General features: G+C 40.7%; 1 protein-coding gene across 1 annotated transcript in view; it reads right to left on the reverse strand.

Annotated features, from left to right (window-relative positions):
• The window catches only part of PROM1 (prominin 1), a gene marked incomplete at its 5' end in the record, with an annotated part of 294,047 nt that overhangs the window by 120,076 nt on the left and 150,897 nt on the right, over window positions 1-23,074 (reverse strand). Inside the window, 5 exons of the mRNA XM_083366948.1 lie at window positions 5,190-5,349; window positions 13,349-13,412; window positions 16,036-16,110; window positions 18,720-18,937; window positions 21,343-21,432. Of these exons, the coding sequence (XP_083223074.1) occupies window positions 5,190-5,349; window positions 13,349-13,412; window positions 16,036-16,110; window positions 18,720-18,937; window positions 21,343-21,432 (607 nt within the window). The remainder of the gene's footprint in view (window positions 1-5,189; window positions 5,350-13,348; window positions 13,413-16,035; window positions 16,111-18,719; window positions 18,938-21,342; window positions 21,433-23,074) is intronic.

Genomic DNA, 23,074 nt, shown 5'->3' on the forward strand with positions numbered 1-23,074 from the left:
TATCTGTTCATTTTCGTAGGTAAAAAGGGATAATTCTCCAATTCAGCTATCTGTGCTTACAGCTGCTAGTTGATGCATGCAGCATGGTTCATTAGACAAAAGCTTTACGACCTGGCAGATAACCAGGATGTTCTGCAATAAACCTCCCACTATATAGATAAGCTATAGGACCAACAACTAGACTACATTTCCCATCAGCCATCTCTTAAAGAAACGGCATTTTAACCTTTAAATGCTAAATGTTCTTACATACAATGATATAAATGGGATTAAAAAAAAGTTCCGAGAGAATAAAATTATCTGTTATACAATTATTTTCATCGAGTAATACTATATGGATTTTGGAGTTATAAAGCATCTTAATTATGGGAGCCAGAAATGATAGAACCTTAACCCTGTAAATGCTAAATACTCTAACACAGTTCTTAACTCCTAAGCTGGTTACAATCTGGTCCAGCACAAGACTCCAAGATGTCTAATTTCCAGTGCTTCCAGTCTCTAGGGCAGAACAAGGCAGCTGAGGTTATATGTAATTTGTTCTTGCTGTTGTTAGTTGCAAAGTCGTGTACGGCCCATCACAACCCTATGGACAACGTTCCTCCAGGCCTTCCTGTCCTCTACCATCTTCTGGAGTCCATTTAAGCTCATGCCTACTGCTTCAGTGACTCCATCCAGCCACCTCATTCTCTGTCGTCCCCTTCTTTTCTTGCCCTCAACCTTTCCCAGTATTAGGCTCTTCTCCAGTGAGTCCTTCCTTCTCATTAGGTGGCCAAAGTATTTGAGTTTCAAGTTCACAATCTAGCCTTCTAAAGAGCAGTCAGGGTTGATCTCCTCTAGGACTCACCGGTTTGATCGCCTTGCAGTCCAAGGGACTCGCAGGAGTCTTCTCCAGCACCAGAGTTCAAAGGCCTCAATTCTTTGGCGCTGAGCCTTTTTTATGGTCCAACTTTCACAGCCATACATTGCAACTGGGAAGACCATAGCCTTGACTATACGCACTTTTGTTGACAGGATGATGTCTCTGCTTTTTAGTGTGTGGTCTAGATTTGCCATGGCTTTCCTCCCGAGGAGCAAGTGTCTTTCAATTTCTTGGCTACAGTCCCCATCTGCAGTGATCTTGGAGCCCAGGAAAATAAAATCTGTCACTACCTCCATTTCTTCCCCATCTATTTGCCAGGAATTGAGAGGGCTGGATGCCATGATCTTGGTTTTCTTAATGTTTAGTTTCAACCCAAGTTTTGCACTCTCCTTCTTTACTCACAACAAGAGGCTCTTTAGTTCCTCTTCACTTTCTGCCATTAGAGTGGTATCATCTGCATATCTTAGGTTGTTGATATTTCTTCCGGCAATCTTAATTCCAACTTTTGATTCATCTAGCCCTGCCTTTCTCATGATGTGCTCTGCATATAAGTTAAATAGGCAAGGTGACAGTATACAGCCTTGCCGGACTCCTTTCCCAATTTTGAGCCAATCAGTGGTTCTGTGTCCAGTTCTCACTGTTGCTTCTTGGCCCGCATATAGGTTTCTCAAGAGACAAATAAAATGGTCTGGTACTCCCATCTCTTTAAGGACTTGCCACAGTTTCTTATGATCCACACAATCAAAGGCTTTAGCATAGTCAATGAAGCAGAAGTAGATGTTTTTCTGGAACTCTCTAGCTTTCTCCATGATCCAGCGTATGTTGGCAATTTGATCTCTAGTTCCTCTGCCTCTTCGAAATCCTGCCTGTACGTCTGGTAGTTCTTGATCCACATACTGCTGAAGTCTAGCTTGTAGGATTTTAAGCATAACTTTACTAGCATGAGAAATGAATGCAATGGTGCAATAGTTTGAACATTCTTTGGCATTGCTTTTCTTTAGAATTGGAATGTAAACTGATATTTTCCAATCCTGTGGCCACTGTTGAGTTTTCCAAATTTGCTGGCAAATTGAGTGTAGCACTTTTACTGCATCGTCTTTTAAGATTTTGAATAGCTCAGCTGGAATACTGTCACCTCCACTAGCTTTGTTGTTGCTCAGCTTTTCTAAGGCCCACTTCACTTCACATTCTAGGATGTCTGGCTCAAGGTCCGTGACCACCTCATTGTGATTATCAGGCACGTTAAGTTCATTCTTGTATAGTTCTGTGTAATTTTGCCACCTCTTCTTAATCTCTTCTACCTCTGTTATGTCCCTGCCATTTTGGTCCCTTATCATGCCCATTTTTGCATTAAACGTTCTCTTCATCTCTCCAATTTTCTTGAAAAGATCTCTGGTCCTCTCTATTCTATTGTTTTCTTCTATTTCTTTGTGCTGTTCATTTAAGAAGGCATTCTTATCTCTTCTAGCTATTCTCTGGAATTCTGCATTTAATTGGGCATATCTTTCTTTTTCTCCCTTGCCTTTCGCTTCCCTCCTTCCCTCAGCTATTTGCAAAGCTTCCTCAGACATCCATTTTGCTTTCTTGCATTTCTTTTTCTTTGGGATGGTTTTGGTTGCTACCTGTTGTACAATGTTGCGAACCTCTGTCCATAGTTCTTCAGGCACTCTGTCTATCAGATCTAATTCCTTAAATCTATTTGTCACCTCTACTGTATATTCAACAGGGATATGATTTAATTCATAGCTGAGTGGCCTAGCACTTTTCCCTACTTTCTTCAGTTTAAGCCTAAACTTTGCAATGAGAAGCTCATGGTCTTGTTTTTACTGACTGTATAGAGCTTCTCCATCTTTGGCTGCAGAGCATATAGTCAATCTGATTTCTGTGTTGACCGTCTGGTGATGTCCATGTGTAGAGCCGTCTCTTGGGTTGTTGGAAAAGAGTGTTTGCTATGACCATCATATTCTCTTGACAAAATTCTATCAGCCTGTGCCCTGCTTTATTTTGTATTCCAAGGCCAAACTTGCCTGTTATTCCAGTTATCTTTTGGCTTCCTACTTTAGCATTCCAATCCCCCATGATGATAAGGACACCATTGTTTGGTGTTACTTCTATAAGGTGCTGTAGGCCTTCATAGAACCAGTCAATTTCATCCTCTTCAGCACCGGTGGTTGGGGCATAGACTTGGACTACTGTGATATTGAGTGGTTTGCCTTGGATTCGAACTGAGATCATTCTGTCATTTTGAGGATTGTATCCCAGTATTGCTTTTCCTACTCTTTTATTGACTATGAAGGCTACTCCATTTCTTCTGAGGGATTCTTGCCCACATTAGTATACCTGATGGTCATCTGAATTAAATTCACCCATTCCTGTCCATTTTAGTTCGCTGATACCTAAGATGTCAATGTTCAGTCTTGTCATCTCTTGTTTGACCACGTCCAGCTTTCCTTGATTCATGGATCTTACATGCCAGGTTCCTATGGAGAAAAAATCTTTACAGCATTAGACTTTCCTTTCACCACCAGACACATTCACAGCTGAGCGTTCTTTCGGCTTTGGCCCAGTCGCTTCATTCTTTCTGGCGCTACTAGTACTAGCCCTCTGCTTTTCCCCAGTAGCATATTGGACGCCTTCCGACCTGAGGGGCTCATCTTCCAGCGTCATATCGTTTTGCCTTTTGGTACTGTCCATAGGTTTTTCATGGCAAAGATACTGGAGTGGGTTGCCATTTCCTTCTCCAGTGCATCACATTTTGTCAGAACTCTCTGTTATGACCTTTCCATCTTGGGTGGCCCTGCACGGCATAGCTCATAGCTTCATTGAATTAGGCAAGCCCCTTCGCCACGACAAGGCAGTAATCCATGAAGGGATATATGCAATTTATAGTAACTTAAATCTACCTGAAGTAGATTTAAATTAGACCTAAAATGTTTTGGCTTTAAATACTGCTACCCTACATGTTATTCAACAGCTCATTGTGTATTTGTACTGTGCTCACAGATATGATTCTCCAGTTTACCTATATATAGCTAACCACTTTCATTATATAATAGGCATCCCTTTGTTTCAGCTGGAAATAGCATTTTTACTGGTATTCATCTTTAGTAATACTTATAGAATAGCCTTTGCATTTTGTCATCAAAATAATATGCACATAATATAAGAAACGGTTGCTGGAATAGGGTACATCTAGTCTAATGAAGAGAAGGAAATAGGGGTGACATGATAGCAGTGTTCCAATAACTCAGGGGTTGTCACAAAGAAGAGGGAGACAGGAAGCAATGGATGGAAACTAACCAAAGAGAGAAGCAACCTAGAACTAAGGAGAAATTTCCTGACAGTTAGAACAATTAATCAGTGGAACAATCTGTCTCGAGAAGCTGTGAATGCTCCAACACTGGAAGTTTTAAGAAGAGACTGGACAGCCATTTGTCTGAAATGGTATAGAGTTTCCTCCCTTAGCAGGGGATTGGACTAGATGACCTTCCAACTTTATTATTATTGATCATCGCACAGTCAGCCAGATGTTCAGACTGGATTTGGCATTTTTGTCTACCTATCGGGTCCTTACCAAGGACCTGGGATAGGCAGATGTGGATGTTTGATGGTATTATAGATATCATCGCAGGATGGAAGCAGTTCCTAGTAAGGCCGCCTTTTGCAATTGACTAATGGCAAATTTGTCAATGCCAATGGTGTTCAAGTGGTGCTCCAGTTGTTTTGGGATTGCACCCAAGGCGCCTATTACTATTGGTACTACCCTTGCTTGCCTTTGCCACAGTCTTTCTATTTCTATTTGTAGGTCTTTGTATTTTGTTATCTTCTCCAGTTCTTTCTCGTCTATTCTGCTGTCTCCAGGCACTGCCACATCCACTATCCAGACTTTTTTGTCTTTCTTAATTGTTAAGTCTGGGGTGTTATGTTGCAGGTGCTTGTCTGTTTGAATTCTGAAGTCCCAGAGCAGTTTAACTTTATCATTTTCTATGACTTTCTCTATTTTATGATTCCACCAGTTCTTGCTTAAAGGCAAATGATATTTCTTGCAGATCTTCCAATGCACCACTGTTACTACTTTGTCATGCCGCTGCTTGTTGTCAGTCTGTGCGATCTTCTTGCAGCAGCTTACCAGGTGGTCCACTGTTTCTTCAGCTTCTTTGCATAAGCGGCACTTACTGTCTGTTGCTGTCTTCTCAATTTTGACTTTGTATGCATTATTATTGTTGTTGTTGTTGTTGTTGTTGTTATTATTATTATTATTATTATTATTATTATTATTATTATTATTATTATTATTATTATTATTATTATTATTATTATTATTACATACCTGTAGAAATCATATTGCTCCACTAATGGAAAATAATCTTCAACATACACTTCACTCTGAGTGAGATATACCGTGAAATCTGTTAGAATCTTCTGAATGGGAAGCTTTTTAGTGAAGGCTGTGATGTTTGAACCAACATTTTTCAGGATATTTTTTATATCTGAAAAGGATGTTAAGGATTTCAATTAAACTTGCTACAAAATAACTTTGCCACAAACAAAAAGGACTTATTGGACTCCATCTCTAAAAGCAAGCCTTTAATGTTGCAAACTCACATATGGATGCAATGCTTAAGTTTGTGCAATCTTTATACTGCAGCATGTTCATTCCAATGAAACAACAGCATGTTCATTCCAATGAAACAACAGCCTTATTCTCACCTGTGTCTGCTCCTGTGACCATAAGCCTACCTAATAAAATGTGAAAGCATTTAATCATGTACATTCTCAGCTGCAAACCAAATGCAATTCTATTACTTTAATAAGAAACACATGGGACTTCAATAGTTACAGTGATTTCTAATAAATCAAGATATTCTGCTTATGTATTTTCTTATTCTTGGTTGTTTTGTTGTTGTTGTTTGTTACTGTTGTTGTTGTTTGTTACTGTTGTTGTTGTTGTTGTTATTATTATTATTATTATTATTATTATTATTATTATTATTATTATTATTATTATTATTATTATTATTATTATTATTATTCTCAGAGCAGGTAGAAGCCAGAAACATTTCCAAGTGAAACAGGCCTCCAGCATTTGTCCTCCTGATGCTCTGGGTTCCAATATTATCTGCTTTCCACTATATTAACATTTTTCAGTCTAATTGGAGCCCAGAGAAATCAAGAAGTCTTCTGAAATTTGAGAAAGTAAATAATATAGAGGGAGGACCTGAAATGAGCCTGGGCTGAGATGAATCCGGGAAGCAGGAAGACTGGCAAATGGGATATGAAGCTTCTGAGCTATTGAGAGCAATGGGGTGAGACAAGAAAGTTTAATACCAACCAAGCATTTCCACCAGGAGGAAAAAAAACCAGAGTTCTCAATGAGCACTTGTCTGAGGAGGAAATAGGGTGTTTTTTGAGAGTGTTCTTAAAAGGAAGAAAAATAATTGGATATCCTATCCTGGGAATCTAAGATGAGATGGAACTTAAAGTCTGGAAAGTTTTCTGCCCCTCAGGAGTAATTTTAGGATTGCGTCTGAGACACTTTTTCGAAGTTTCCTGTAGGTCCACAGTGTCCTCTATGGCAGGGCTTTTCAACCAGTGGTACGCCAGCACCTGGCAGGTAGTACACTTACGTTGGGTTGAAAAGCACTGTAAAAAAAAGGTGTGGTGGCTGGGCTGCCTTCTGGCCTGCTGGATTCAGGTTTTTCCTCTGATCGGGGGCATATGGCCTGACTGAAGGCCTCTATCTTTGTGGCAATGCAGCTCTAAAATCGATGGGCTGCTGCTGGGGAGGAGAATTAAAATAGGGCAAAACAAGCAGAGTCCACCATGGTTTATTGATTGCAAAGTTTTCCTTGGGTTTTCCTATCCCTTCCTAAGCTATTAAAATCACATTGGCAAGGTCTGCACCGAACACATGGCTGCATACTACTCAAGTGGATTTTAGCCTAGCCCTTTGTGCAATCCCAGGCCATGTTCTGGAGGTAAGAGGATGTAGTAACAGGAGAAAGCTGCAAAATTGATTCATTATTTATTCTTGTCTTTAGCAGAAATAACTATGTTCTTTGATGCCTTTGCTAGCAACCTGCAGGCTGTGAACTTTCCTTTCCCCCTTGGGGAAAGAATTCAGGAGTGCTAGATTTATTTTTCCTGCCAATTACAGTATACCTTATGGATTTTTTAAGGAGCTTATAGAAAAAGATGTGTCTGAAAATTAAAGGATGTATGGATTGAGTTGTGAGACAGGGAAATAAAGGGACTTATGCACTTTCAGTTGCTGACAGGTGTGCCACTAATATTCTGACTGGACACCTACATGCTCTCAGGGCCCAAAGATTATCTTCATTCTTCATAAGGTGGCATTATGGATTAAGTAATTTTTTCTGGGTTCTGATTTTAAGGTGAGTATCCTGAGCTATGGAGGCCTTTGATCTTCTTAAATACATAATAATAAAATAATGAGAACTAAAAGCTCAAAGGGAAGGCAGATTAGAAAGAACAAGACCTTTTGGGGTCTTCAATTAAGAGTTCCCTAATAAGGGAACTTATTAGGGAACAATTAAGAGTTCCCTAATAAGGTTTGCTCCTCCTTCCTAACATCAATAAAGGTGTTTTTTCCAGAAAATATGTGAAGAGCTATAATTAGTAATTTAACTATGTTTTCTTTTTGGCTGTGTTTTAATTTACATATAATGTATGTTTAATCGAGGAGGGCTTGGAGAGGTAGAAGTGGCCAATATGGAGGCTGTGCCTTGCCCTCCAGATCTCTGTCTCCCCTGCAGATCTCTGGAGAAGAGGAAGAGGTGGCAGGGGAGCTGTGTGAGGGAAGGCTGCTTCAAGCCAGCATCCTTACCACGCATGATTAGAAATGGGAATTCCCTTTTGAGAAGGACCAGCCTCCCTTGTGCAGGACCCGGGAGCACTGCTCCCTTGCTGCCTCCTCTTGCTATCCAGAGATCTGTCAAGACAGAAGTTGGACTCGGAGGAAACTGCTTCCTGGAAACATCCTCCACCTCCTGCTTTTCCAGAAGGGGGCACTGGATGTGGAAACACCAATGATGTCTGAGATTAGAAAAAGAACATCTCTTTAGCGTGCTACACACACACACACACACACACACACACACACACACACACAAACATTCCAAGTTTGGAGACTTGTATCCACATCTGAGCTAGCAAATTGCCAATCACGCCTGGGCTTGGGGAGAAGGCCCTCTCCTTCCTCTGGAATACAGTGTGTGTGCATATGTGTGCACACACACATTTGCTTGGCTGCTAGCAGTTTGGGGATGGGAGGAGTATGTGAGGTACCGAGTTGTCCCCACATCGAGTTAGCTGGTGTGACTTATTCCATTCCGACCCAACTGTCTCGAGTCAGCTGTGTCCAATGAGTAGCATCAAGCAGGCCATGCCCACCTGTTAGGCGACTGGTGGTACTTGAATATTGCCATATCCTAAAAGTGGTACAATCTCTGAAAAGGTTGAAAAGCTCTGTTCTATGGCACACGGTCTTGACCCTACTAAGAATATGGTATGAATTGAACTGTAGTTCAAAATCACTCTATTTGATTGATCATCCAAATATTTCCAAAGAAGTTAACATAACTAGGCATGTCTAAACCAGTTCATTTGTTTTTTTCCCTCCAGTCTTACATTTACATGGAAAGAATTCTAATTCTGGATTGAGATATGTTTCTGCAATAGCAAAAACAAAACAAAACAAAACAAAAAAAACCCCTCAGATCCAGAGTCACTGCACAAGCAGGACTAGAAGCAAGAGTAGTTATTTTATTTGCTTCTTTTAAATGTCATAAACATTTGTGCAAGAAACATTTTGATATGTTATTTATATGTTGGTAATAGTGCCTGCTTATGGAGATATGGACTTGCAAAGAATATGGCTGCTCTATTAAATCACTTTATAATAGGGAATGCCGTAACTGTCAATATGTATTAAAAATAACATGAAATTTGGAACCCCATCAGTTTCTAGGATCTGCTAAAAGCAATGTATTAAGTCTCTCTGTGAAATTTAAGAATGCCCCTCAATTTGTTTTTACCTTTTGCCTTCAAGAAAATCTACCAGGAATTATGAGAAAGAAATGAACTGTGAGTTTTAGGGATGAAAATAGATGGATTTAAGTAGAAATAGGTGACTAACATCTTCATCTGCATTGCAAGCAATATCTGACACATATCAATCATTAGGTTGTAGATATGATATCTAATTTTCTCCTTAGTGGCAAGCTAAATATACACTGATCACCTTTAATTAAAAATAATTTGCACATCAGCACTACCATAGGCATTTTTAAAGTTTACTGTGAGAAGAAACATTCTGAATGCTTCTAAACACATTTTTTTCACTAGGCAGAAAGTGGTATGCAATTTCCACAAAAGCAATGGGGTTTTTGCTTAATGCATATTAAAGATAACCGAGTAGTTGCTTTGCTTTGTTTTTAACATCTCCCTGGTTGAAAAAGACATTCTGAGAATAATTTCACCTTTTTTTTAAACAAAGCATGCATATGTTTACATTTACATTATTTCCATGCTCTTTGAAAACTTACGAGGTACAGCTGCTTATAATGGCAGAACGGATCCATATGCAAGAATGAAAATTAGAAGAGGTTAATAAACACTTTCTTTGGTTCTCTTTATAGCATGCAAGGACATAGCTCATGAAAAGAAGTTATAAGCTACTAAACTTGTGGCTGGAGTGGTCAAACAGAAGTTTACGGGCCAAATCTTGACCTAAAAGCAAATTTACTTGGTTCTTGAAGGATTCCAAATGTTCATTTGGGAATAAAAATTAAAAAGTTTATATGAAAAGGAAATTTACTGGAAAGGAAATTAATTCTTACATTGAAATTCCTGGGAATTGATAATTAAGAGAATCCATGATCAACCTTTCTACATAGATTCTATACCATAGCTTTGTACATTATTTTTATCTTTTACATCAAAGCATGGAGAGATGAGAAGGACATCCCAGTGCCTTCTCCGAAGGATCTTCATATGCTTTATTCAAACTTTTCCCTACATCCGCCTTGCTCCTCAAGGCCGCATTCCTTCCTTGGCCCTTCTCCTTTAGATTCTCATGTACCTCAACAACTTATGGTAAGTCAATACCTCTCTTTAGCAATACTATCTAGAGTTCATGAATGATGCTCTGATTTTGCTTTGTTTTGGGGAATAATTGTAAATAGGCTGGCACTAATAAACCACACACATCAAACAAGGAGATAAATAGAAGACTCATGTAAGAAATCTTGTGAATCATCATGCTCCAAGCACAGTTCATATCTGGGGTTGCCTCTTCAGCAACTTCCATCTTAGAGCCCATGAGAGCATCTTACTCCTGAGCAGACATTACAATTGTTCTTTTCAAAAATATATCCTCAGGTCATGGTATAAGCAAGCTCACATTCTTGAATCAGGGATCAGGTTTACATAGCTAGATTGCTACTATTCCCCTTTTCTATCCCCTGTTTTCTATGTACTGCTTCCCTCAATAGCTTTTTCCCACAGCTTTGCTGTGATTTTATGTCTCACATAATGAACAAATACTGTATACTCCAATCCTAAATAGCCAAGATTATGTTGAAGCAACCCTAGATGCCTATAATGACTCTAAAATGTAGAACAATTTAGAATCACTAAACTTTGATATATTTAGTGTTATCAATGGAAGAGAATATTTGTAGATCAGGGTTGAATTATGGTGTCCTTGGTGTTCTCTGAGCTTGGTTGCTGTTCTGCAGATGTTTCATTATTCAACTAGGCCATGGGTCGGCAATCCGTGGCTCTGGAGCCACATGCGGCTCTTTAAGCCATCTCCTGCAGCTCCCAGTCCTCCTCTGCCATTTGCAGTTTCGAAAAAAAAGTGGGACTAAAAAGGTTCAATCAATCAATTCAAACTGCTCACAAAAAACTCCCAAAGTTTGAATTGATTGGTTGAACTTCTTTGGTTTGTGGGACTGCTGACAAGCCGTTTGTGGGACTGGCCACAAACCTCTTTGCTTCTTCAGACTGAACATGGTGGCAGCGGAGGAAGTGGAGGAAGAGAAGGGAGGACTGGAAAGGTGAGTGGGCCCTTTTTCTACCTGCTACACGGGTGGGGGCGACCAGTCTTGGGGTGCCCCAGGCCTGCCTCTTCCCTGCCTGGCAGGTCTCCCCTTGTCCTGCTCCACCGCCACCTCTGCTAGCCTGGGGGGTCCCACTGGGGGTCTCAGAAGCTTCTCCTGTCAACCTCCGGCTTTTGGACGTTGTCTTCTCTCAGCTGACTGGCCCTAAGGAAGAGGAGCCAAAGGCAGCAGCTCTGCAAGCCTCTGCCAACCCCTTTGTTCGGGCCAGACAGCTGAGAGAAGGGGGCGGCGAAAGCTTGCAGAGCTGCTGCTTTCGGCTCATCTTAGTTTGGTGGGGCGGCGGAGGCTTGCAGAGCTTCTGTCTTCAGCTCCTCTTCATTTGGGCCATCCAGCCTCCACCACTGCCTTCTCTCAGCTGCCTGGCCTGAACGAAGGGGGCGGTGGAGGTTTGCAGAGCTGCTGCCTTCGGCTGCTTTTCTTTCGTGTCATCCAGCCTCCGCTGCTCCGTTCGCTCAGCTGCCTGGCCCGAACGAAGGGGGTGGCAGAGGCTTGCAGAGCTGCTGCCTTCAGCTGCTTTTCTTTTGGGCCATCCAGCCTCCACCGCCCCATTCTCTTAGCTGCCTGGCCTGAATGAAGGGGGTGGCAGAGGCTTGCAGAGCTGCTGCCTTTGGCTCCTCTTCGTTCGGGCCAGCCAGCCTCCGCCTCCCCCTTCTCTCAGCTGCCTGGCCCGAATGAAGAGGAGCTGAAAGCAGCAGCTCTGCAAACCTCCACCGCCCCCTTCATTTGGGCCAGGCAGCTGAGAATGGGGCAGCAGAGGCTGGATGGCCCAAAAGAAAAGCAGCTGAAGGCAACAGCTCTGCAAGCCTCTGCCACCCCCTTCATTCGGGCCAGGCAGCTGAGAGAACGGGGTGCCGGAGGCAGGCGGATCCCCATATGGGGGTGGGGATGCCTCCGGGTCCCTGCACAAACAGCAACGGGCCAGGTAGTACTCGGCAAGCGGGTGCGGGCGATGCTGCTGGCAGCAGAAGGAGGAGGTGTGAGCTGTGAAGAAAAACTCTTCACACTCCGATTCTTCCCAGAGAAGGACTTTCATTACTTCAGAGATGTTGCTTTTATTCGGGAATTAAATTTCACATACATTTGGCAATGTTCACGCCAAAGCAGGACATAATTGAAGCCATGCGAGGAGCCGAGCTTAGCAAAAGCACCTCCGATGCCTTTTCCTCCGCCCGAGAAGCAAAATAAAGGGCACCCAGGGCACGCACTTACACTCAGTTGTATGTTTGGAACCCACACGCTCCATTTGTAGTTGTGGTGTCCCCAGGCGGGCTCTTTATTGCTTGGCCCACCTGCCTCACGGTAATCCACCCTTTCCTTTCCCCCCCACTACTACCCTTCTCCCCCTGCACTCGGTTGACCTTGGAGCCGCTGCTGGACAATGCCGTTTGTGTGCTACCGAAAGGTGGTGATCCTGGGAAACCGCTCTGCCCAGCCGGAGGAAAGCGGAGGGGGCTGTCTGTGGAAGGCACCATGTGGCAAGAGGTGCCGGGCGGCTGCTCTGCTGTGAGCAGTGCTCAAGAGCTGGGCATGGGTGGGAGTTGGAAGTTCAGTGGGGAACAAAGGGAGCACTGTGGAAAAGGGAGCCAGGCGGCCTGGGCATGTGCCAAAGCGATGGCCAGGAGGATAGCAGCTAGAAGGGGACTGAGGGAGGGGCAGTGAGTTTGTGCCATTCCTGAGCTGACCAAGTCTGGAGGGCAACTCACGAGGTGTCTGGAAGCTGGCGGGTGTTGCCTGATGGAGAGGCGGGGGTGGCAGGAGTTTGCAGGTGAAGGAGGGGAGGCAGGCGAGCGACAGAATGCCAGGGAGATTCCCACCTTGGTTGCCCTGTTTGCTGGGCGGTGGCAGGGTGTGAAAGAGCAAGTGGTTGCATGTGTGAAGTTGCAGAAGTTGCTAAGCCAGAGGCAACCCTCGGATTGAGCTGCAGAGAGCTGGATGGGTGGGGAGGGCAGGGCCAGTGCATGTCTCACCTGAGGCTCCACTCTTCAATGAAGCCTATTGTTCTGCGCATGCACGCATGCGTGCACGCATTTTGCAGCTCCCACTTTTTTCTTTTGTGAGGGAACCAGTTCCGAGTGGTTCTTTCACCATTTCAGGTTGCCGACCCCTGAACTAGGCAATATCATCAGTGCGGAAGATGTTACCTAGTTTGGTGATGCAACCAAGTTCAGAGAGCACCAAGGACCTCAAAGTATACCTAACTTCTATTTATTAACACATAACAGTCCTATATTTTAATTGTTTTTTCTCATTCTTTTATAGGAAGTTTCCCATTTTTCTATTAAATTGTGTATTCCAATCACTTAAGCCTTTGCAGTCAGCAAATTAATCCCTTTATCTTCCTTACCTGATAAAATATTCTTTGTTTGATCCTGTACCAGTTCAGGAGTATCATTGAATGCTGCATAACCCTGGAATGAACACATCCAGCAATACCTCAATTACAAAAGATAGCATTTATTTCTGTATTTAAGAAGAAGCAGACTAATCCTTGTTAATGTAACTCTGTACATTACCACTCCATTTTAATTTTAGAAACTGAAATATAAATTGCAAACAGAATTTAAGGGTGCATTCTTATTCCAGAATCCACTAAACTCAAACATTCTGACCACTATGTGAGCCCACTGATGGTTCTACTTATCAGCAGCATGCTGGGCCTGGTAGAAGAGTAGGTGGATCTATGTTCTTAGCCCTCATCACCTCAAAAAAATTTAGAAAACTGCCAGTTTTTATCAGGCAAAAATTTCACCATGGACAAATTTAAATTCAGCTCTCTTTCTCAACACTCTGAGCTGGTATGTTCTTGAGGTATGACATGAAGGGGAAAATCACTCTTCTCCTCTAATAGAGAGGCCTCAACATATACAGAACAGCCTCTGTGAGTCTGTGAGATGCCTCCAAATACTGTGGTCCTGTTTCCACAATCTATTCATTTATTACTTATTTTAGCTGACTGGTTCAAATGAACACTCTTTGATTTCCCATGACACAGTAACCCCCCACCTCCTGCCCACAGCAACCCAACTCAGAGTATTTTAGAATCATAGGCCCTTGTGATTTGCACCATCAAGATAAACTAATAATGTATGGCGCCACCTGTGTTGTAGCTGCAAATTCATAAACGTGTGTAGGAACTCTTCAAAGTTAAGAAATCAATAGCTTCAAATATTATAAGCATCATCCACAAGCAGATGCAAAATATGTGCTTATGTCCACAATTGCATGATGTGCAGAACAAAAAACATGAAAGCTACAGTATTTGTCCCAAAGATGCTTTTTCACAAGGTGACTGGACTTTCTTGTTTTACTTTGAAGATATTTCACTTTTCATCCAAAAAGCTTCTTCAGCTCTGACTGGATGGTGGGGAATGGAAGGATTTATACTCTTTGCAGACAGCTGGTCATTTGCATTTTTAGCAAGTCATTGAGGCCACCTGGAGGTTTATCTGTGTCATCAGGGTCACCTGAGTAGTACAAATGGGTATAGAGCCTTCTTGGAACTGTTGAAAGGACTGTGTTGTAGACTGGAGATAGATGCCGTATCCCTCCCCCTCTGTTGAGAGAGGGCTGTTCAGTTTTGACATAGATGGCCTTCTTGACCCCCTCTTCCAAACCAGCGGTCCTCTCTGTCCACATTGTGGACTTTGAAAGAATGCCCTTTGTCTTTTAAATGCAGATGGACTGCTGAATCTTGTCCTTATGGATTTGTTTTCCTATGTTGTGCCATGCATTTATGAAGTGGTTGTTTCATTTCCCCAAACAAAACGAAACAACTACTTCATAAACACATGGCACAACATAGGAGAACAAATTCATCAGGACAAGATTCAGCAGTCCATCTGCATTTAAAAGACAAAGACCACTCTTTTGAAGACAGCAAAATCCACATTTTAGACAGAGACGACTGCGGGTTTGAAAGAGGGGTCAAAAAGGTCATCTATGTCAAAATTTGATCAGCCATCTCTCAACAGAGGGGGAGGGATGTGACATCATCTATCTCAAGTCTACAACACAGTCCTTTCAACAGTTCCAAGAAGGCTCCACACCCATTTGCAGTACTCAGGTGACCCTGATGACACAGATAAACCTTCAGATGGCCTCAACAACTCTCTAAAAGAAAAAAAGAATGCAAATCCTTCCATTCCCCACCATCCAGTCAGAGCTGAAGAAGCTTCTTGGATGAGAAGTGAAATGTCTTCAAAGAAAAACCAGAATGTCCAGTTGCCTCCTGAAAAAGCATCTCTGGGACAACTATGACCTGAATTGACATAGACCCAAGTTATTTGCACTTCCCAACTTAGATGATACTAAGATTTCCAGTTTTAAGCTAGGAGTTCCTAATGTTAGCAGACAGGAGAATGAAACAGGATGAAAGTCATAAGCATTAAGATTTTTCGTTCAGGATACTCCATCCCAAATAAGAAGATACAGTCCTCAACTTATGACTATATTGGGAACCAGGATTTCCATTTCTAAATAAGGTGGTTGTTAAGTGAGTCACACCCAATTTTACATCATGTTTGGCCATGGTTGCTAAGTAAATCACTGTAGTTGTTAAGTGACTCTCATGGCTGTTAGGAAAATCTGGCTGCCTCCATTTACTTTGTGGACAGAGGCCAGCTGGGAAGGTTGCATTTAGTGATCACATAATCCTGGGATGCTGCAACCATCGTGAATACAAGTGCCTGAATTTGGATCACATGACCATAGGGATGCTGCAACAGTCATTAAGTGTGGGGGTTGATTGCAAGTTATTGTATTCAGTGCCACTGTAACTTTGAATGGTTGCTAAACAAATGTGTATGTTGCCTTGTGCTAAAGATTAAACTGTGTTTCACTTTGTATTTCAGCTCCAAATGCTAGAAAATATTAACAAAGAAACTGAGTTTCCCTTGTGCACACCTTCCACATTGGAGTATCTGCTTGCTGAAATAATTTATGAATATCTAAAGCAACATGATAAGCAATAGAATGCCATTTGGAATGCAACATGTAGACAAATATATGTATCTTTACCAGGTACAATCATACCTTTTGAATTAGATTGGAAAGGTCTATTTTAAGAACTTCGTTGACTTTGACAAGCTGAGGGTTCACTCCTGGTAACTAAAAGAAGGGAAAAATAATTTCAGGTTAATCTTGCAATCTATAGAAGTACTCAAAATTTTGCTCATTATACTACTGCATTATCCTAATATCACAAAAAGCATCCTAAACTTTCCTCCATTATTCTTGCCAATTTAGACACTCTTCAATCATCTCACTAAGAAACATCTGCACTTTCTGTTTTATGTTACAGCTTTTGCTAAGGGAAAAATAAATTTTAAAGATTATTTCTCTGGCCTTATAGCTAATCAATAAAAGTGATTTTCATGTGAGCTGCATATGTAATACAAACAAAGCTCATGATGCTGTCAGATTGTTTGGGTCTTTGCCAAGACCCAGACCAGATTTTCTACATCAATCAGCAGAATGGTAGTCAATCATCTAGTTGTGCTGAAAACTCAGCTGGGTGTCATTTCCCCCAGCAGGTTTTTTTTAAGAAAATAAATTAAAATATTTGAATCTAATTTGGGGAGCTTTAGAAAATTTGTGGGGAAAGAAAATAATGGACACTCTCATACCTATTAGCACTGTACTGTTTATCCTCTGGCTTCACTGGACCAGAAAGTGCACTGAAAATATGACTATTCTATCGATTCTCTTTGTTGGGAAGTAGACATATTTACAGGAAAGGAAGATGATCCTGAAGTTAATCCAATTCCCATCAAAGGAAGATTAAATAGATTATATTAGATAAAAACAAAACCTGCCTCCATTATTATATTCTGAACCATTTAAAATGATCCTGCCACTTTAAAGATAAATCATTTGGAAAGAGAGAGATTAAAGAAAAATAGTCTTATTTTAGATAAATGGAAAAGAAGAAACAGGGGTGACATGATAGCAGTATTCCAGTATTTGAGTGGCTGCCACAAAGAAGAGGGAGTCAAACTATTCTCCAAAGTACCAGAAGGCAGGACAAGAAACAATGGTTGGAAACTGACCAAAGAGAGAGGCAACCTGGAATTAAGGAGAAAGTTCCTAAGAGTGAGGACAATTAAGCAATGGAACAGCTTGCCCTCAGAAATCATGGGTGCTCCATCACTGGAGGTTTTTAAGAAGAGAATAGACAGTCACTTGTCTGAAATGGTATAGGCTATTCTATTCTATTCTATTCTATTCTATTCTATTCTATTCTATTCTATTCTATTCTATTCTATTCTATTCTATTCTATTCTATTCTATTCCATTCCATTCCATTCCATTCCATTCCATTCCATTCCATTCCATCTCATCTCCTTTTCCCAACAGAATGGGAAATATAACACAAGAAAAGCATATGTACTACTGCAGCTTCTACATTTTTATCAAAATCTCAGAACTTAGATTCGACTTCATTATAACTTCCAAGATCACTTTAATACCCCATCCATGGTTCTCCTCCATCCATGTATTTTTTCTCCTTCACTTGAAGTACATAAAGTGAGGTGAAGGCCACCTGAAACAGTGATTATATCCAATTATATCCAATTTGTCACCAAAATTTACAGTTCAGATAGGCCAGTAGGGTTTCCTAACTTCTAGCACTGATGATGTTACCTACTTTGGTAATGAAACATCTGCAAGAAGCCACCAAGCCCATAGAACACTAAGGATCCCAGATTTCCTAACTCTATCTGTATAATATTTTATCTGTCTTCTTTATGAATGCACTAAACACACAAAATACACTTAAATATTTGCACAGTGGTTGCAAATAGATTTCCAACTTAAGCTATTGTTACAGAAACCATGTTGCTGTACCAACTTTGGAACATATATTTGTTCATTTCTCTTAAAAATACACATATTATACAATTCAATTGAGACTGTGTGCTGTTCCATCTTTACACTGTCAAATAGACTGCTGAGTGAACAATTTTACTGTAAGATTTAACAAATACAGAAAATTTGCAAGTTAGCATGCTAATGGCATGTTAATGATAAAGAAAAAAAGAAAGATTTTAAAGAAAAAATATGTTTAATCTCTAAAGTACTCTTATTTCTATAATCTATCCTACCTAACGAAAAACATACATCACAAGTTCATTTTTTCATTTTTATACAACTCTGTAAGCGACTCCTTACCACCAATAAATGTAGATAATATTTTTCTAATTGAAGAAGTCAATTTATCTATCTGAGCAAAATCTGTCAACTTCACCAAACATTCCTCCATAATGGGTAGTATTGAATCTCTCAATCTCTCTCCATATAATAATCTTGCTGCAGAAATTACATATTGAAATGATCTTGCATGGCTTTTTTCTTACTGTTTATTCATTAATCCTAAAAGGAGTTTATTTGACTAGCTTCAAATAAAATGTTTTTTTAAGGACAAACAGATTTTCCTGAAAGTAAACCTTTCCTTGCAAGTACAGACCAACTCTACATGGCAAGATGCTCTAAAAGTCCATATTTTTCTGCAATGTGAAGGGAAGCTAATGAGTACAGGAATGAAGGCAGTTCACTTGGTTTAAGATATCTGATAAACATTTGGCACAGCAAGAAAATCCACACTCTTTGTCCAGTGTATGAGTTTTTTATCTCCTCATCATTCAGTCAAGCAAGCCCTATCTTTCTTCTGAAGAAGAGGCCAAACTTTTTAGAGAAGCATGGAGAGTATAGCTTACCTTGCTGTAATTAGCATTAATGATCAGCTGATTCAAAGAATTTTTGATAAGGTTGCAAGTTGAAGCAACCTGGGTAGCCATGCAAGCTGAATCATTAAGAGTATCTATCAAGTCTTCTGTTACATCCATCAGGCTGGTGTGCAGCTTCTCAGTGCCCTCCTGTAACATTTCCAGACACCCACTCACATTCTCCAGTGCCTCTTTAGTCTCTCTAATAGCTACATTGGTAAAAAGATCAGTTTCATTACAGTCTGCATGCTGTGGTTTAGTTTTACTAAGCTACACAAACACATATTTGTTTTATTCAAAATGTCTAAACTGTGCATTTTTCTTGTTCAAAGTTAAACATCATCTCTGAAAGGGTAAGAAATAACCATAAACTAGTACTTGAAGAGGTTTGATACCATCAAAGTTTAGTTTGCTTTGCTAAAGCATTTAGAATAACTTTTGTTGCAAGGGCACATAGATACTTTCCTGATTTCTCTGGACATATTGATATACTAAGTGAACAAAGTTCATATTAATAAAAGGTTCTTGCTTTATTTGGACCCACCATCCTGGAATGGCCAGTCTTGAAATGGACTGCCACTTTGCAACTGGATTGTCCATTTTGAGATCAGACAATTTCTGATATGTCACATCTCCTTGATCTGAGACTGGAACACTTGTAACAGCTGTGCTGCAGTTGGAACAGCTCCCTTTGTGGTTGGAATATTTCTATTTCAAACTATTTTGTCTACCTTTAGTATTAACTACTATTAGGTTTGAAGTGATAAATCAACTAAAACAGTGCAATGCTTCAGATTTTATTCTAAAAGAATTATTTGGGGTGTATCGGATTGCAAACATAGCATCTACCTACAACTCTTTACAGCAGCTGCATCTTTTTAGAGCAGCGTTTCCCAACCTTAGGAACTTGAAGATGCGTGGACTTCAACTCCCAGAATTCCCCAGCCAGCTATGCTGGCTGGGGAATTCTGGGAGTTGAAGTCCACGCATCTTCAAGTTCCTAAGGTTGGGAAACGCTGTTTTAGAGGACAATGCTGAGGACAGCCATGTAATCCCAGGAAAAGGTAACACTTTGATAGATGCAGATGTCTGTGTTCCCATACATTCCAAAGTACCCTGTTAAGAGACTCATATTTGAAATGCAATGCATCCTACATTGGATCAAAAATAAATGAAATAAGTAGTAATCAAATTAAAAATATTTGTCCTACATTCCCTTTCACTAACAAACCCTACTAATTGCTACTAATGCACATTTTCCATCACTTCTGCATATCTGCTAGCTGGAGGAGCTGGGAACATGTTGCTGTTTACAACAAACAAGCAATATAAGCTTCAATCCATAGCCTTTTGCTCCTGAGCAGCACTGTAGGATTTAAGAAGGTTTGCAGGAATAAATAAGTTACAAAAAGCAGCCAGAACTAATGGGCAAGCAATGTGTTGTGATCTGACCCAAGGAGCAAAGCAATGAATTGCTGAAAAAAAGAGAAATATGACAAGACAAACTGCATGGAGAGTAGAAACTATAGGAGGCACTTCACAAAATGCATTTCAGATCATTTTACCTTTAATGGCCCTTTCCACCTTGACTTCAAGACCGAAAAATAAAAGAAAGAATGCAGGATAAAGATTGAAAAATGCAAACAGTTTGATGGCCAACATAGCATTTCTACCATTAAGAAGAGTAGCCCTTCTAGCTACGCTCTACCAACTATGATGTTTGGCACTTTGTATGTTTCATCTTAATGGGAACTAGAGCTGAAAGCACACAATCAAGCAGTCCAAGCCAAGGGAGTTAAATCTCCCAACAGCTGCAAAGCAGTGAGGTGATGGGTTAAACTGCGGGGAGACCAGCAGATAGAAGTGGAATGCTTAATCCTTGCCTGCACTTCTCCCTGCCATCTACCTTCCATTCTACTACTTTTTTCTATGAGAGTCACATCCACATCAGTTGGATGCAGAAGTTTAGACACATCTGACTAAACTCTTAGGTTTCAATGAATTCATAAGCACACAAAAGATGACACCACCTCTGCATAGGGCAAGGCTAAGCACATCTTTCCGAAAATATGAATGCATGCTTACTGATTATATGCAGCTGTCTCAATTCAAAATAAGCAAAGAGAGACAAAAAATATGGACACCTTCCCATGCAGAGCTTTTTTTGTTCATTTAGGCATTGATGGAAATACACAATTGGATCAGAGTTGCCTAAATTTTTGCATGCAGCTGTGGACTGTCTCTAGAAAAAATCATGGTGGATACATGACAGGGGGAAATTTGTCTAGCAAATTCTATGCAATTTGTGGGTGTGTAGTTGTTAATGGCACTGTGAATGTTCAGTCCCCAATCAATCTAAATATTTTGACATTATTTCAAAGCTCCTAGCTTTTAAAGGGGGTTGGCAACATCATATGGAGAAGGACAGAGGGTCTCTGCATCACTTCAGAGCTTTTGCAAAAGATCTGTGATTGATTGCATTTGGAATACACTGTATACAATCAGAAATACACAGTAGGAGGCATTTCAGCAGTCTGATGATTGTATGGATCTAAAGTTTGCAGCCAACTGTATCCCCATAATTTGACATTTATAAATGCAGTGATTCTTTTACCTCCTGCCATGGTAAGGGCAGCATCAAGAGCAGGGTATACCTCCTTTCCCAGCTGTTCCCAGATTCGACTGCCAAGCAATGTCCCAACATCTGTTGGAGAAAGAAATGATGGGAAGAACATCAATTACCAATTTTAAATGCCCCACATTAGGTACAACTCAAACAGCATGTAAATTATCAATCCTTACCCACACCATTATTTTTCTTGAACTATAAAGTAAAGGTAAAGGTTCCTCTGCACATGCATGCTAGTTGTTTCCAACTCTAGGGGCCGGTGCTCATCACTGTTTCAAAGCCGAAGAGCCAGCGCTTGTCCGAGGACGTCTCCGTGGTCATGTGGCCGGCATGACTAGACGCCAAAGGCGCATGGAACACTGTTTCCTTCCCACCATAGTGGTCCCTATTTTTCTACTGGCATTTTTACGTGCTTTCGAACTGCTAGGTTGGCAGAAGCTGAACTATAACCAAGATTAAATTCTAATTTGATTAAAGCACACACAAATTCTGATCACTGATTTTAAATAGTGTTAAATCAATATAGGCACTTTGTCCAGGAATTTTAACTCTTAACAACACTAGTTATTTAGGATTATTTTTTTGAACCTGCAACAATGGATAATTTTTCTTTGGTGTCCTCCAAATTTTGGACCTTCTCATTACATGTGTTTAATCTGATAGCCAGTTCGGTATAATGATTAAGGCATCCATCTAGAAACCAAGCGGCCAGAGTTCTAGTCTTGTTTAGGCACAAAATTAGCTGGTTGACCTTGGCCAGTCACTCTCTCTCTCAGCCATAGGAAGAAGGCAGTGGCAAACCTCTTCCAAAACCTAGCCAACAAAACTTCAGATTCTAGTCTAAGCAGTTGCCAGAAGTCAGTACTCAATTGAAAGCACACAGAAAAAGTTTATTCTGGTACTAAATGCAACACTTGTGCATATTGTGTTATTGTATTTTATGAATACTGCTTCTATGCAATGCTGAGAACTTTCTGGTCAGAAGGTAACATCTCAACCATACTTCCCAAGCAGAGCCCTTCAGTATCAATTCCCATTAAATTCTATTTAACCCAGCAGAGTTGCAACTCCTGTCAATTTTCTGCTTCTATTTAACATCTATATTATCTTCTGCAAAAATCTCTATTGACTAACAACATGCTGAATGATAAGTCCTTTCAGATAATAATGGGAGACAGCATAAGTAAGGTAAGAAGATTAAAGAACAGCCTCCCACAAGGCACTCACACTATTCAACTTATAAATGTGTCAGAACCCATATTTTCCCTGGGGGGAGGAGCTATTTCATTTCTTCTTCATTTCTTCTTCATTTCTTTCTGAGGGTTCTGGGGGGGGAGTGAAGGCTCTGTGGTATGTTTCTCTGCTCTGCTACAATGTATCCTTTCCACTATTTCTACCCACTTGCTCTTTGAACTCTCTCTCTTGATGTTACCTTGGGGTGAGAAAGGAATGTGCCTCCAGACATCTGGCTTATCTCTTGCTGCAGAAGGGAAGGTGTGAAGACCCAACAACATCTTCACAACCATGGGAATGGACCCTGTTATCAGCTCCTTTCCCTCAGCAGAAAGGATTGGCCCATTCAAACTGACTGGATGAACTATTGGGGTGGGGTTTACTTGGGACTCTTTTAACCTATTGATCTAAGCGGGAAACCCTCAGATCCTGCCTATCATACCTGCTTTCAGCTTCTCCTAATTTATTTTATTTATTTATTTTA

This window comes from Vipera ursinii (assembly GCF_947247035.1).
Source record: "Vipera ursinii genome assembly, chromosome: 7".
NCBI classification, from domain to species: Eukaryota; Metazoa; Chordata; class Lepidosauria; order Squamata; family Viperidae; genus Vipera; species Vipera ursinii.